This window comes from Ranitomeya variabilis, chromosome 4 (genome assembly GCF_051348905.1).
Source record: "Ranitomeya variabilis isolate aRanVar5 chromosome 4, aRanVar5.hap1, whole genome shotgun sequence".
Taxonomy (NCBI): domain Eukaryota; kingdom Metazoa; phylum Chordata; class Amphibia; order Anura; family Dendrobatidae; genus Ranitomeya; species Ranitomeya variabilis.
This window is the reverse complement of record NC_135235.1, coordinates 481,886,988-481,902,988: the sequence shown is the minus strand read 5'-3', so window position 1 is coordinate 481,902,988 and position 16,001 is coordinate 481,886,988. Positions and strand designations below refer to the sequence as shown.

General features: G+C 43.9%; 1 protein-coding gene across 3 annotated transcripts in view; it reads right to left on the bottom strand.

Annotated features, from left to right (window-relative positions):
- MYH7B (myosin heavy chain 7B) overlaps window positions 1-16,001 on the bottom strand; it is a 75,972-nt gene that overhangs the window by 13,982 nt on the left and 45,989 nt on the right. For all 3 annotated transcript variants that reach the window (XM_077251868.1, XM_077251869.1, XM_077251870.1), the window contains 12 exons: window positions 15,637-15,892; window positions 14,881-15,123; window positions 14,623-14,799; window positions 14,380-14,525; window positions 13,269-13,359; window positions 12,724-13,113; window positions 12,489-12,615; window positions 11,956-12,074; window positions 11,657-11,853; window positions 11,227-11,576; window positions 10,753-10,877; window positions 10,533-10,648 (listed from right to left, as the gene is read on the bottom strand). In XM_077251868.1, the coding sequence (XP_077107983.1) occupies window positions 10,533-10,648; window positions 10,753-10,877; window positions 11,227-11,576; window positions 11,657-11,853; window positions 11,956-12,074; window positions 12,489-12,615; window positions 12,724-13,113; window positions 13,269-13,359; window positions 14,380-14,525; window positions 14,623-14,799; window positions 14,881-15,123; window positions 15,637-15,892 (2,337 nt within the window). The remainder of the gene's footprint in view (window positions 1-10,532; window positions 10,649-10,752; window positions 10,878-11,226; window positions 11,577-11,656; window positions 11,854-11,955; window positions 12,075-12,488; window positions 12,616-12,723; window positions 13,114-13,268; window positions 13,360-14,379; window positions 14,526-14,622; window positions 14,800-14,880; window positions 15,124-15,636; window positions 15,893-16,001) is intronic.

Here is a 16,001-nt window from a genome sequence, read left to right as displayed (position 1 = left end):
TACCTATTGAGAAATGTAGTCTATAAGCAACAAGTAAATTCATTATGTAAATAAGAAACCACAAGGGTGCCTGAAGTTGAGCTAAAAAAGAAAAATAAAGGTAATGGGAGTCTGGGGACTAATTTCAGGAAAAGACATATGGTGTGTTTGCTTTTTTGTTCTCTTTAAATTTTGTTGCTGTCCCCCATTACCCAAAATTGAATAATACACTGCTCAAAAAAATAAAGGGAACACTAAAGTACTACATCCTAGATATCACTGAATTAAACATTTCAGTTGCAAATCTTTATTCATTACACAGTGGAATGTGTTGAGAACAATAAAACATAAAAATGATCAATGTAAATCAAAATGAATGTCCCATGGAGGTCTGGATTTGGAATGATACTCGAAATTAAAGTGGAAAATCAAATTACAGGCTGACCCAACTTTAGTGGAAATGCTTCAAGACAAGGAAATGATGTTCAGTTGTGTGTGTGTTGCCTCCATGTGCCTGTATGAGCTCCCTACAACACCTGGGCATGCTCCTGATGAGGCGGCAGATGGTCTCCTGAGGGATCTCCTCCCAGACCTGGACTAATGCATCCGCTAACTCCTGGACAGTCTGTGGTGCAACATGATATTGGTGGATGGTGTGAGACATGATGTCCCAGATGCGTTCAATACGATTCAGGTCTGGGGAACGGGCGGGCCAGTCCATAGCTTCAATGCCTTCATCTTGCAGGAACTGCTGACACACTCCAGCCACATGAGGTCTGGCATTGTCCTGCATTAGGAAGAACCCATGGCCAACCGCACCAGCATATGGTCTCACAAGGGGTCTGAGGATCTCATCTCGGTGCCTAATGGCAGTCAGGCTACCTCTGGCGAGCACATGGAGGGCTGTGTGGCCCTCCAAAGAAATGCCACTCCACACCATTACTGACCCACTGCCAAACCAGTCATGCTGAAGGATGTTGCAGGCAGCACATCGCTCTCCATGGCGTCTCCAGAATCTGTCACATGTGCTCAGTGTGAACCTGCTTTCATCTGTGAAGAACACGGGGCGCCAGTGGCAAATTTGCCAATCCTGGTGTTCTGTGGCAAATTCCAAGCATCCTGCACGGTGTTAGACTGTGAGCACAACCCCATCTGTGGACGTTGGGCACTCAGACCATCCTCATGAGTCGGTTTCTAACTGTTTGTGCAGACACATGCACATTTGTGGCCTGCTGGAGGTCATTTTGCAGGGCTCTGGCAGTGCTCTTCCTGTTCCTCCTTGCACAAAGGCTGAGGAAGCGGTCCTACTGCTGGGTTGTTGCCCTCCTACAACCCCCTCCACGTCTCCTGGTGTACTGGCCTGTCTCCTGGTAGCGCCTCTAGCCTCTGGACACTACACTGCCAGACAAAGCAAACCTTGCCACAGCTCGCATTGATGTGCCATCCTGGATGAGCTGCACAACCTGAGCCACTTGTGTGGGTTGTAGAGTCTGTCTCATGCTATCTCGAGTGTGAAGGCACAACCAACATTCAAAAGTGACCAAAACATCAGCCAGAAAGCATTGGTACTGAGATGTTGTCTGTGGTCCCCACCTGCAGAACCGCTCCTTTATTGAGTGTGTCTTGATAATTGCTAATAATTTCCATCTGATGTCTATTCCATTTGCACAACAGCATGTGAAATTGAACAACTCTCTAAATCTATTGGCCCTCACTGAAACCTGGATCCAGGATTCTGACACGGTCTCACCTGCTGCCATTTCCCATGGTAGCCTACAATTCTCCCATTCCCCAAGACCCACAAACAGACCTGGTGGTGGAGTCGGCATACTCCTCTCCCCACAATGCACCTTCCAGGTCATCCCACCAACTCCATCACTCTCATTCCCTTCTTTTGAGGTCCACTGTTGTGAATTTGGATTCTGGGCTCCCCCGGTGGCCGCTTGTGGAATTGGACTTGTCATCCTCTTTCCTGTTTCACCTGGTTCCATCAGTAGTGGGTGTCGCTATTTAAGCTCATTTCTCTGGTTGTTTCTTGCCGGTCAACAATGTTATCTGATGCCTCTCAGTGCTTGTTCCTGCTTCTAGACAACTACTAGATAAGTTGGACTTTTGTCCATGTTTGTTTTGCCTATTTGTTCCAGTTCACAGCTGAAGTTTTGTTACTGTGTCTGGAAAGCTCTCGTTGATCAGGGATTGCTACTCTGGCGTTATGAGTTAATGCCAGAGTTTAAGGTAATCTCTGGATGGTGTTTTGTTAGTGTTTTTCTGCTGACCATGAAAGTATACTATCTGTCTTCTGCTATCTAGTAAGCGGACCTCAAATTTGCTAAGACTATTTTCCTGCTGCGTTTGTTGTTTCATCTGAACTCACCGTCATTATATGTGGGGGGCTACTGTCTTCTTTGGAATATTTCTCTAGAGGTGAGCCAGGTCTTATATTTCCCTCTGCTAGCTATTTAGGTCTTAGGCCAGAGCTGGGCATCTAGCGATAAATAGGAAATGCTACCTGGCTATTTCTAGTTGCGCGGCAGGCTTAGTTCATGGTCAGTATAGTTCCATCTTCCGAGAGCTTGTCCCTCTATAGGCTTGCTATGATCTCTGCCTGCAGAGATCATGACAGTTTGACCGGCCAGTAAAGTGTTAAAGACCCAGGTTGAGAAAGGAGAGTTATAAGAAGTCTGCTGGAATTTTTTTTTTTTTTTTTTTTTTTCCTCCAGTCTGCCTTGCTGCAGTCTTTTTTCTCTCTCTCCTCCTAATCTCTGTATGGCTCTGTGTGCACCTGACAATAATGGATCTCCAGAGTGTAACTGCGGGTTTGAATAATCTCATCACGAAAGTACAAAATTTACAAGATTTTGTGGTACATGCTCCGGTATCTGAGCCGAGAATTCCTTTGCCGGAGTTCTTCACAGGGAATAGAGCTAGCTTCCAGAATTTCCGAAATAATTGTAAGCTTTATTTGTCCCTGAAGTCTCGTTCAGCTGGAGACCCTGCTCAGCAGGTTAGGATTGTGATTTCCTTGCTCAGGGGTGACCCTCAAGATTGGGCCTTCTCATTGCCAGCAGGGGATCCTGCGTTACGCGATGTGGATGCGTTTTTTCTGGCCTTGGGCTTGCTTTATGAGGAACCTCATTTGGAAATTCAGGCAGAAAAAACTTTGATGGCACTATCTCAGGGGCAAGACGAAGCTGAGGTTTACTGCCAAAAATTCCGTAAATGGTCTGTGCTTACTCAGTGGAATGAGTGCGCCTTGGCGGCAACTTTCAGAGAAGGTCTCTCTGATGCCGTTAAGGATGTTATGGTGGGGTTCCCTGTGCCTGCAGGTCTGAATGAGTCCATGACAATGGCTATTCAGATTGATAGGCGTCTGCGGGAGCGCAAACCGGTGCACCATCTGGCGGTGTCTATGGAAAAGACGCCAGAAAGTATGCAGTGTGATAGAATTCTGTCCAGGAGCGAGCGACAGAATTTTAGACGGAAGAATGGATTGTGTTTCTATTGTGGGGATTCTACTCATGTTATATCAGCATGCTCTAGGCGTACAAAGAAGCTTGATAAGTCTGTTTCCATTGGCACCATTCAGTCTAAGTTTATTTTGTCTGTAACCCTGATTTGCTCTTTGTCATCCATTGCCACGGACGCCTATGTTGACTCTGGCGCCGCTCTGAGTCTTATGGATTGGTCCTTTGCCAATCGTTGTGGTTTTGATTTAGAGCCTTTGGAGACTCTTATTCCTCTGAAGGGGATTGACTCCACCCCATTGGCTAATAATAAACCACAATACTGGACACAAGTAACCATGCGTATCAATCCGGATCACCAGGAGATTATTCGTTTCCTGGTGCTGTATAATTTACATGACGATTTGGTACTGGGATTGCCATGGTTGCAGTCTCACAACCCAGTCTTGGACTGGAGAGCAATGTCTGTGTTGAGCTGGGGATGTAAGGGTATTCATGGGGACTTACCTTTGGTTTCTATTTCGTCGTCCATTCCCTCTGAAGTCCCTGAGTTCCTCTCTGATTATCAAGACGTCTTTGACGAACCCAAGCTTGGGTCGTTACCTCCGCACCGTGAGTGCGATTGTGCCATAGATTTGATACCGGGTTGTAAATATCCAAAGGGTCGTTTGTTTAATCTGTCTGTGCCGGAACATGCTGCTATGCGGGAATATATAAAGGAGTCTTTGGAAAAGGGACATATTCGTCCATCTTCTTCTCCCTTGGGAGCTGGGTTTTTCTTTGTCTCAAAAAAAGACGGCTCTTTGAGACCATGTATTGATTATCGGCTTCTGAATAAGATCACTGTTAAGTATCAATACCCATTGCCATTGCTTACTGATTTGTTTGCTCGTATAGAGGGTGCTAAGTGGTTCTCTAAAATTGATCTTCGTGGGGCGTATAATTTGGTGCGGATCAGGCAGGGGGATGAGTGGAAGACCGCATTTAATACGCCCGAGGGCCACTTTGAGTATTTGGTCATGCCTTTTGGTCTTTCTAATGCCCCTTCAGTTTTCCAGTCTTTTATGCATGATATTTTCCGCGATTTTCTGGATAAATTAATGATAATATATCTGGATGATATTCTGATTTTTTCTGATGACTGGGACTCTCATGTCCAGCAGGTCAGGAGAGTTTTTCAGGTTCTGCGGTCTAATTCTTTATGTGTGAAGGGGTCTAAGTGCGTTTTTGGGGTCCAGAAAATTTCCTTTTTGGGGTATATTTTTTCTCCCTCTTCCATTGAGATGGATCCCGTCAAGGTGCAAGCTATTTGTGACTGGACTCAGCCCTCCTCTCTTAAGGGTCTTCAGAGATTTTTGGGCTTTGCCAACTTTTACCGCCGATTTATTGCTGGTTTTTCGGATGTCGTTAAACCACTGACTGATTTGACCAGACAAGGCGCTGATGTTGCTAATTGGTCCCCTCATGCTGTAGAGGCCTTTCAGGAGCTTAAGCGCCGTTTTGCCTCTGCCCCTGTGTTGCGTCAGCCTGATGTGAATCTGCCTTTTCAGGTTGAGGTTGACGCTTCGGAGATCGGAGCTGGGGCAGTGTTGTCGCAGAAAGGTTCCGACTGCTCCGTCATTAGGCCTTGTGCCTTCTTTTCTCGCAAATTTTCGCCCGCAGAGCGGAATTATGATGTTGGGAATCGGGAGCTTTTGGCCATGAAGTGGGCGTTTGAGGAGTGGCGCCATTGGCTCGAGGGGGCTAGGCATCAGGTGGTGGTATTGACTGACCACAAAAATTTGATTTATCTTGAGACTGCCAGACGCCTGAATCCTAGACAGGCGCGCTGGTCTTTATTTTTTTCTCGCTTTAATTTTGTGGTGTCATACCTACCGGGTTCTAAGAATGTTAAGGCAGATGCCCTTTCTAGGAGTTTTGACCCGGACTCTCCTGGTAATTCTGAACCCACAGGTATCCTTAGGGAGGGAGTAATTTTGTCGGCCGTTTCTCCTGATCTGCGGCGGTCCTTGCAAGAGTTTCAGGCGGATAGACCGGATCGTTGTCCGCCTGATAGACTGTTTGTTCCGGATGATTGGATCAGCAGAGTCATCTCTGAGGTACATTCTTCTGCATTGGCAGGTCATCCCGGAATTTTTGGTACCAGGGATTTGGTGGCAAGATCCTTCTGGTGGCCTTCCCTGTCACGAGATGTGCGAGTCTTTGTGCAGTCATGTGACGTTTGTGCTCGGGCCAAGTCTTGTAGTTCTCGGGCTAGCGGACTGCTGTTGCCCTTGCCTATTCCTAAGAGGCCTTGGACACACATCTCGATGGATTTTATTTCAGATCTGCCTGTTTCCCAGAAGATGTCTGTCATCTGGGTGGTCTGTGACCGTTTCTCTAAAATGGTCCATTTGGTTCCTCTGCCCAAGTTGCCTTCTTCTTCTGAGTTGGTTCCTCTGTTTTTTCAGAATGTTGTCCGATTGCACGGTATTCCTGAGAATATTGTTTCTGACAGAGGGACCCAATTCGTGTCTAGATTTTGGCGGGCATTCTGTGCTAGGATGGGCATAGATTTGTCTTTTTCATCTGCTTTTCACCCTCAGACTAATGGCCAGACCGAGCGGACTAATCAGACCCTGGAGACATATCTGAGGTGTTTTGTCTCTGCTGACCAGGATGATTGGGTTGCTTTTTTGCCATTGGCAGAGTTCGCCCTCAATAATCGGGCCAGCTCTTCCACCTTGGTGTCCCCGTTTTTCTGTAATTCGGGGTTTCACCCTCGATTTTCCTCCGGTCAGGTGGAATCCTCGGATTGTCCTGGAGTGGATGCGGTGGTGGAGAGATTGCATCACATCTGGGGGCAGGTTATGGACAATTTGAAGTTGTCCCAGGAGAAGACTCAGCGTTTTGCCAACCGTCATCGTCGTGTTGGTTCTCGGCTTTGTGTTGGAGATTTGGTGTGGTTGTCTTCTCGTTTTGTCCCTATGAGGGTCTCTTCTCCTAAGTTTAAACCTCGGTTCATCGGCCCTTATAGAATATTGGAGATTCTTAATCCTGTTTCTTTCCGTTTGGACCTCCCTGCGTCCTTTTCCATTCATAACGTTTTTCATCGGTCGTTGTTGCGCAGGTATGAGGTACCTGTTGTACCTTCAGTTGAGCCTCCTGCTCCGGTGTTGGTTGAGGGTGAGTTGGAGTACGTTGTGGAGAAAATTTTGGACTCTCGTGTTTCCAGACGGAGACTCCAGTATCTGGTCAACTGGAAGGGTTACGGCCAGGAGGATAATTCTTGGGTCAATGCATCTGATGTTCATGCTTCTGATCTTGTTCGTGCCTTCCATAGGGCTCATCCTGGTCGCCCTGGTGGATCTGGTGAGGGTTCGGTGCCCCCTCCTTGAGGGGGGGGTACTGTTGTGAATTTGGATTCTGGGCTCCCCCGGTGGCCGCTTGTGGAATTGGACTTGTCATCCTCTTTCCTGTTTCACCTGGTTCCATCAGTAGTGGGTGTCGCTATTTAAGCTCATTTCTCTGGTTGTTTCTTGCCGGTCAACAATGTTATCTGATGCCTCTCAGTGCTTGTTCCTGCTTCTAGACAACTACTAGATAAGTTGGACTTTTGTCCATGTTTGTTTTGCCTATTTGTTCCAGTTCACAGCTGAAGTTTTGTTACTGTGTCTGGAAAGCTCTCGTTGATCAGGGATTGCTACTCTGGCGTTATGAGTTAATGCCAGAGTTTAAGGTAATCTCTGGATGGTGTTTTGTTAGTGTTTTTCTGCTGACCATGAAAGTATACTATCTGTCTTCTGCTATCTAGTAAGCGGACCTCAAATTTGCTAAGACTATTTTCCTGCTGCGTTTGTTGTTTCATCTGAACTCACCGTCATTATATGTGGGGGGCTACTGTCTTCTTTGGAATATTTCTCTAGAGGTGAGCCAGGTCTTATATTTCCCTCTGCTAGCTATTTAGGTCTTAGGCCAGAGCTGGGCATCTAGCGATAAATAGGAAATGCTACCTGGCTATTTCTAGTTGCGCGGCAGGCTTAGTTCATGGTCAGTATAGTTCCATCTTCCGAGAGCTTGTCCCTCTATAGGCTTGCTATGATCTCTGCCTGCAGAGATCATGACAGTCCACACCATCAGGCTCTTCCGTCCCCTCTTCCTCAGAGTGGCGGTCATATACCGGCCCCCAGGCTCACCCACCCACTTCCTGGACCATTTCTCTGCCTGGCTGCCGCACTTCATGTCCTCAGAACTACCAACCCTTATCCTGGGAGACTTCAACATCCCCATAAACAGCCCCACTTCTACATCTGCATCCCAGCTTCTATCACTAACCACTTCGCTCGGCCTCTCACAGCTCTCAACCTCTGAGACACACAAGGACAGTAACACCCTTGACCTAGTCTTTGTCCGGCTGTGTTCAATCTCCTACCTAAATAACTCACCGTTTCCCCTCTCTGACCACATCCTTCATTCAAATCCTCGCTCACCCCAGCACCCTCCTACCTACCATTCAGTCAGAAATCTACAAGCCATTAACCCTCATACACTTTCAGACTCCTTACACTCATCACTGTCCCCAATCTCCTTTTTTTCCTGTCCTGATCTGGCGGTACATCACTACAATTACACTCTTAGAAGCACCCTACACCAAGTAGCTCCCCTCACCCTCAGAATCTCCAAACACAGAGTAAAACAGCCCTAGCTCACATCGCAAACCCGATTTCTCCAGCGATGCTCTAGGAGTGCTGAATGCTTATGGAGGAAAACTCGCACACCAGAAGACTTCATACACTTCAAATTTATGTTAAAAACCTATAACTCTGCCCTTCATGTCGTCAAACAGACCTACTTCACCACTCTGATCTCCTCACTATCCAACAACCCCAAGAAACTTTTTGACACCTTTCACTCCCTCCTCAAGCCGAAAGCTCAAGCCCCTATCACAGACATTTGTGCTGATGACCTGGCCTCGCACTTTATAGAGAAAATAGACAATATCCGTCAGGAAATCCGCTCCCAATCACCAAGTTCAGTGACTCCCATCCCTCCCTGCATCTCCCCTGGCTCACTCCGCATTTGATCCTATCACAGAAGAAGTCTCCAGGCTCCTCTCTTCTTCTCGTCTGACTACATGCACTACCGACCCCATTCCCTCTCATCTCCTCCAGTCTCTCTCTCCAGTCGTCACTGCTCACCTAACTACAATCTTTAATCTCTCACTCTCCTCAGGCATTTTCCCATCCTCCTTCAAACACTCTTTCATTACTCCTTTACTAAAGAAACCCGCAATCGACCCATCCTGCACAAATAACTACAGACCAGTCTCCAACCTCCCCTTCATCTCTAAACTCTTGGAGCACCTAGTCTACTCCCACCTTACCCGTTATCTCTCCATACACTCCCCCCTAGACCCTTCACAGTCCAGCTTCCGCCCCCTACACTCGACAGAAACTGCACTCATCAAGGTGACCAACGACCTTCTGACAGCAAAATGTAACGGTGACCACTCTCTGCTCATTCCTCTCGATCTTTCTGCAGCTTTTGACACTGTTGACCACCCTCTCTTACTCTCTAGGCTCCAGTCACTTGGCATTAAGGGCACTGCTCTCTCCTGGTTCTCCTATCTTTCTGACCGCTCCTTCAGTGTTCCGTTCTCTGGCTCCACTTCATCGCTTCTTCCTCTCGCTGTCGGGGAACCCCAGGGCTCAGTCCTTGGCCCCCTTCTCTTCTCCCTCTACACGGCCCCAATTGGACAGACCATCAGCAGATTTGGCTTTCAGTACCATCTTTATGCCGACAACACACAACTATACATGTCATCCCCTGGCCTTACTCCTGCTGTACTACAGCACGCCACTGACTGTCTGTCCGCAGTCTCCGACATCATGTCCGCTCTCTGTCTGAAACTCAACCTCTCCAAAACTGAACTTCTTCTGCTCCCACCATCTACTAACCTCCCTAAACCTGACATTTCCCTCTCCGTGGGTGGCACCATAATAACACCCCGGCAGCAGGCGCGCTGTCTGGGTGTTATGTTTGACTCCGATCTCTCCTTCACATCCCATATACAATCTCTTGCCCGCACATGCCGCTTACACCTAAAGAACATCTCAAGAATCCGCCCTTTTCTCACTATAGAAACAACAAAAACCCTCACTGTCGCCCTGATCCACTCCAGCCTGGACTACTGCAACACTCTATTAATTGGCCTCCCCCTCACTCGACTTTCCCCTCTCCAGTCTATCCTTAATGCAGCAGCCAGGGTTGTCTATCTAGCTAACCGTTACTCAAACGCGTCCACTCTTCGCCAGTCATTACACTGGCTGCCCATTCATTACAGGATACAATTCAAAGTACTTGTTTTCACCCACAAAGCTCTTCACAATGCGGCACCCCCTTACATCTCCTCCCTCCTTTCTGTCTATCGGCCTAACCGACCTCTGCGCTCTGCAAATTACTTTCGACTAACCTCTGCACTAACCCGTACCTCCCACTCCCGACTCCAAGACTTCTCCCGTGCTGCGCCAATCCTCTGGAATGCTCTACCCCAAGAAATTAGGACCATCCACAATTTGCATAGTTTTAGGTGCTCCCTCAAATCACATTTGTTCAGAGCGGCCTATCACGTTCCCTAATCAGTTATTTTGTTTGTGTGTAGCCCATTCACTACTTCCATCTATCCCCCACTCCCTGAAGATGGCTGGACCATCATTGTAAATAAACCTGTACTTTGTATCTCCCCACCTCATTGTAGATTGTAAGCTCTCACGAGCAGGGTGGTCTTGTGTTGCTTTAATTATTGTATCATTAACATTGTTACTTATGACTGACTGATGTGTTTGAAGCTGTTAAACTGTAAAGCGCTGCGGAATATGTTGGCGCTATATAAATAAAGATTATTATTATTATTTATTATTGATTGTCAAACAGTGTTGCTTCCTAAGTGGGCAGTTTGATTTCACAGAAGTTTGATTTACTTGGAGTTATATTCTGTTGTTTAAGTGTTCCCTTTATTTTTTTGAGCAGTGTATATTGTTTTCAATAGGTAAATAGTCTTAATTCATAGTGAAATCAGTGGTACAAGCTGCCTACAGAAGAGCGTCTCACCTGAGATTTTCAATTTCTTCATCTTTTTCTGCCAGTTTCCTATCCACATCAGCTTTAATCTGAGACAACTCAAGTTGAATGCGCAAAGTCTTACTCTCTTCGTGTTCCAGAGCTCCCTGTAGAGTTATATTATCAGAAACCAAAATAAAAGCATATTCTAACACATAATAAAGTAATTGTGCCAACCAAGATCGAAGTTTATTCTTGTATTCACACTCACCTCAGCCTCTTCAAGAGCTGCTTGAATATCGCCTTTCTCACTTTCTAAAGCTTTCTTCACCTTTTCAAGTTCATGAATTGTTTTGCTACTGGAACTGATTTGATCGGTGAGATCAGCAATTTCCTCTGGAACAGAGAAAGAAATATTTATTACAAGAGTTTAATATCAGTGAATATGGTAAACTCTATACATCACAACATTTTCGGGGAACTGCGAAGGACAGATCTGTTTAAGTGGTTGTCTCGTGCCCTGTCATTACCTACTAAACAAGGCATAGACGGGTTAGTTTAGGGCATCTATGAGCCAGAGTACAGACCTGGCGTGAATGGCAATACTACATTTCCAATGTTGTGGCCGCTCTAAGAACGATAAGTAGCTAGTAGTAACTTTTCTCAGCTGTGTGCCATAGGTCTCTCAGCTCTATCTGTGATATGTTTACATCTTTAAAAATGTCCTTATTTTTTGTTCACTTGCCTTGCAGATTTTTGTTCTCTCGTTTCATTGTCTCAAGATTGTCTAGAGATTCTTCATAAGCGTTCTTCAGCTTGAACAGTTCAGTGCTTAGGCTGCGGGACTCCTTTTGTGATGCCTCAAGCTCAGCTTGGGTTTCCTCATATTTCTGCTTCCATTCTGTCAGGATCCGGTCGAAGTTTCTTTGCTTCTTGTCTAGTGCTGCAGCAGCAGAGTTTGCTCGTTCCAAGTCAATAACTAAGTCTTCAATCTCAGTCTGGAGACGATGCTTTGTTTTTTCCAATGATGAACACTTGGCATTTGCAGCTTCTATGGCTTCCTCAGCATCCTGAAGCCGTGCTGCCAGCTTCTTCCTGAAGTTGAGGCATTAAAATATTTATGTACATAAACTTTTGAATAAAGTTAACACAAATGAGAATTAATTAAAACATACTTGGCATCTTCCAGCTCTTCTGTCCTCTGAATGGCATCAGTTTCATACTTGTTTCTCCACTGAGCTACCTCCGCATTTGCCTTTGATAGAGACCTTTGCAACTCTGCTTTGGCCTCCTGTTCCTCTTCATATTGCTCGCGCATAAGATCACAGTCATGGCGGGATGCTTGCAGCGCATGTGCTAATGCATTTTTTGACTAAAAAGAGAAGCAAGCTTTTGTTATAGAAATGTTTTTTCTGAAAACTAACAATGTATGTTTCATTAGTATGGACCAGTAAGGTCCACATTATATCCTTACCTTTGTCTCCTCTTCTAGTTGCCTTTTCAGCTCTTCAATGCTCTGGGTGAAGGAAGCCTTGCCTCTGCTCAGCTGGTTGACAAGAGACTCCTTTTCCTCCAGAAGGCGAGTTAATTCTCCTAACAAGCAAGATGGACAGAAGAACTGTTAGCTTTCAGATATGTATGAAATAATTTTTGAGTTCTCATAAGATCAGGAATAAAACAAAAAAGCAGGGTTTCTTTTTTTCAAGAAATATCAACTTCAACTCCATAGTCACGGACAATTCTTTTGAAATATGTGAAAACGGTATCAGTGTTATATTTATTTTTTAAAAAGCATTTTATTCTATTTTTTCAATATTTTTGGATTATTTTACTTGTTAACATACGTCAATACTGTTTTTTCTTTATTACAAATAAAATAACACCTTTTTGGGTGGAAAGTAATCATTTAAAATGTATCATACCATATATATTATACATGTATATATACTATAATGTACAATAATTTGTTAAACAATAATACAATGGATTTACTAATTATTTTCCTACCATTCTCTGTCTGTAGCCTTGCTCTGTGCAAGGACATATCGGCTAATTGTCGTTGAAGTTCATCTACTTTGCATTTTGCTTCACTTAGTTGGTCCTCAAATGTCCGGCACAACTTTTCTGCATTCCCCTATAATTTGAAAACAATGTTCTAAAATGTGTAAATGTCTTCATCAAATTTGGAAAATCATTTCTAAGTTTTACATTGGATCGGTATAAACCCCAAAAGATCTCTAACCTTGTTTTTCATAAGTTGTTCAATGTTTGAAGACAAGTCATCTAGTTCCATCTTCATCTCACTTTTCTCCTTCTCCAATTTCTGCTTAACTCTTTGCAGGCTGTCAATCTGTTCCCCAAGTTCAGCCACAGTATCTGCATGCTTCTTCCTCAGACCAGCAGCAGTGGCTTCATGGTGAAGCGTAGCTTCTTCCAGATCCCTGCGTAACTTTAAAAATTCAGCTTCCCTCTTCTTGTTCATCTCAATTTGAACAGACGTGGCTCCACCAGCTTCTTCAAGACGCTCACTTAATTCCTCGAGCTCCTTGGCTACCTCAGATCGCTGTTTCTCTACCTTTGCTCGGGTAGCTCTCTCTGCTTCCAATTCTTCTTCAAGTTCTTCAATTCGTGCCTTTGAAAATAATAACTGATGTGATTGCATGCATCTAAAAAGAGAATCAAATGTGTCCCCAATTTCTGTTGATAATGCCCTGTAGCAAAATTTCATTATAAGTGGTAAGCACACCTTTAACAATAGATAAAATCAGAAAAGTAAAAAGAAATTACCTGAAGCTCTTTGATTTTCTTTTGTAACTGCGCACACATCATTTGCTCATCTTCAATCCTGGAATTTAGCTGACTTATCTCAAAATCTTTCCTATAGAACAAAACCAGTAAGTCAACTACAGATTTACTTCCAACAAAAGCTTCAAAGTATTCAATATATCAATTAACAAAAGCAAGACACATTTTAGATTGATATGCCAGTGTATTACAGTGGATCGTATGGGAAGAGCAGTGATGGTATAGTTCAATAAAGGGGTTGGCCAGGACTTTTCTATTTATGACACAGCCATATGATAGATCATTAATATCTGATCGGTAGGGGTGTGACACCCAGCACCCCGCTGATCAGTTGTTCCCATGCTGGTGTTGGATGGAAGTGCCAATGATTCTAAATGGGGATAGATCTACAGTACCTGGCAGTGGCCACTATACAATTGATAGATCTGTGCTGTGCAGCTTTGCACTTCTGGCCAGTACCTCGAACAGCTGATCAGTGATGGCACAAGGTGATCAGATATCGATCATATTTCTGAAGGATAGGCCATCAGTGTAAAAGTCTCGGACAACCCTTCATCTATCATGACTATGGATTTTTTACTAACATTCTGTATTTTAAATTCTAGTTGACAACACTTTTCAACAGCCCAATAAATGTATATTGAGGCATACCACCAATAGGTCCTATTGTAGGCTGTAGATAACATAGGCATATTTGCTGGAAACAATTTAAGGTCTTGGGAGTGAACATGGTGTAAACATAGCCTTATTTTATCCATCTACAGTACATAATAGTTAAAGTTTAATGGGTATTCTCAACGAATAAAAGATTTAGTCAGCTAAGCTGTAATTCTTGTACACTGGTTATACCATTTGTGACGTCCCTGAACATTTAATTAAACGAAAAAAAAGTGATTTTGTACCGTGTTAGCCAGTAGAAAAAAGATATAGAGTGCTCTCAGTGGGAGAAGCCAAATAGGAATAGTGACATCTTCTTTTTAACCAGATGCAAGAAGGAGCACTTAATACCCAAATTTACACACCCACAAGATTCCTATTTTGATTCTCCCACTGAGAGCACTCTATATCTTTGAACATTTAATGTACCGCTCACTTTTTCAGTTTCTCTTCCAACTGTTGTTTATCATTCTCTAGATCCATTACGGACTCCTGAGTAAGTTTTAGATCTCCCTCCAGCTTTCGCTTTGCACGCTCTAGATCCATTCTCAGTTTTTTCTCTTGCTCCAAAGACCCTTCAAGCTACAAATGGGTAAAAAAATTGATGTTTTATTATTGCACATGACATTTCTGAGCAACGTTTGCTGTGTCAGCTGACCTATTACTTAAAGCCACTTACATCATCCACTTGTTGTTCTAGCTTGGCTTTGGCCTTGGTGAGTGTGTTGACTTTATCTTCTTCTCCTTGCAAGTCATCTAGAGCTTGCTGATGAGCTTCCTGGAGAGCCTTCTTCTCTTTGGTAAGCTTAGCAATAATTTCATCCAGAGCCGCCATCTCCTCAACGAGGTTCTTCACCTGATCAGATGTGAATAGAAACCAGTTACCTAATGAAGTTTTTCTTTTATGTATGTCTTAAGAGGTTCATCATAATCTTGCCTTGTTTTCTGTTGCATGTTTTTCCTTCTCTACTTTGGCTAGTGTAATTTCTAGGTCATCAATGTCCTTTTTGAGCTCGGCACACTCATCTTCAAGCTTCCTCTTCTTGGAAGTCATATCAGAATTCATTTCCTCCTCATCCTCCAGTCTCTCATTTAACTCTTTCACTTTTGCCTCTAACTGAATCTTGGTTTTTATGAGGAGGTCACAACGCTCTTCTGCATCTGCTAGATTGTCTTGCTCCTGTAAAAAACAGAGGTCATTTAACCCATAAATATATTCCTATCATTAAAATCACATATAGTTATTTGTCGAAATATGGAAATCATTGCACCTTACTGACATGGACAACAAATATGAAAAAAAAATGAGTGGACCAAAGTTTTGATAATTAAAGGGTTCTTTAGACTAAACACAAATTTCTACACTGCTTGTACTGCACTGCAGATTCCCAAATCATGACAGAGTGTGTACTATGCACACCATCATGATTTCTCTTGTTTGCCTACTTGAATGGTCGTCACATGAATGCAATTATTCCATTTGCATATGGACAGTCATGTTCCCACTGGCACATTTTTTTGCTTCTTTCAATGTTTAATTGAGAGGTGCAGATGACAACAAAGGGGAATTTTGACAGTGGATATATTGCACACTGTCAGAAGCTGGCAATCTGCAGTGTGATAGAGGCACAGCAAAAATGTAGATTTATGCCGGAAAAATTGTGTTTTTGAACACAAATTATTAGTAACTTACTGCTTGGAGCTGAAGACCCAGGTCATTCTTCTCTTGGATCAGAGTAACCTGTCTCTCTTCCAACTCTTTCCTCTTGGCTTCAGATTTCTCTAAAGCTTCCTTCAACTTCAGGAATTCCTCCTTCATGTTGGCCATCTCTTTTTCAGTTTGAGCTGATTTCAGTAGAGGCTTAATCTTAAAGAATAACTTCATCCATGACCAGTGCTTAACGGCATTGAAGGCTCTTATGTTCCATTGGATTACTAACAAGGCATCCCTGCAGTAACATTATTTAAAACAATTAGAAACATACCGTATTTTTTCACGACTTTAAGCTATCATCAATGGAACTAGAAAATAAATCATTTTAACAGATTTGATTGATT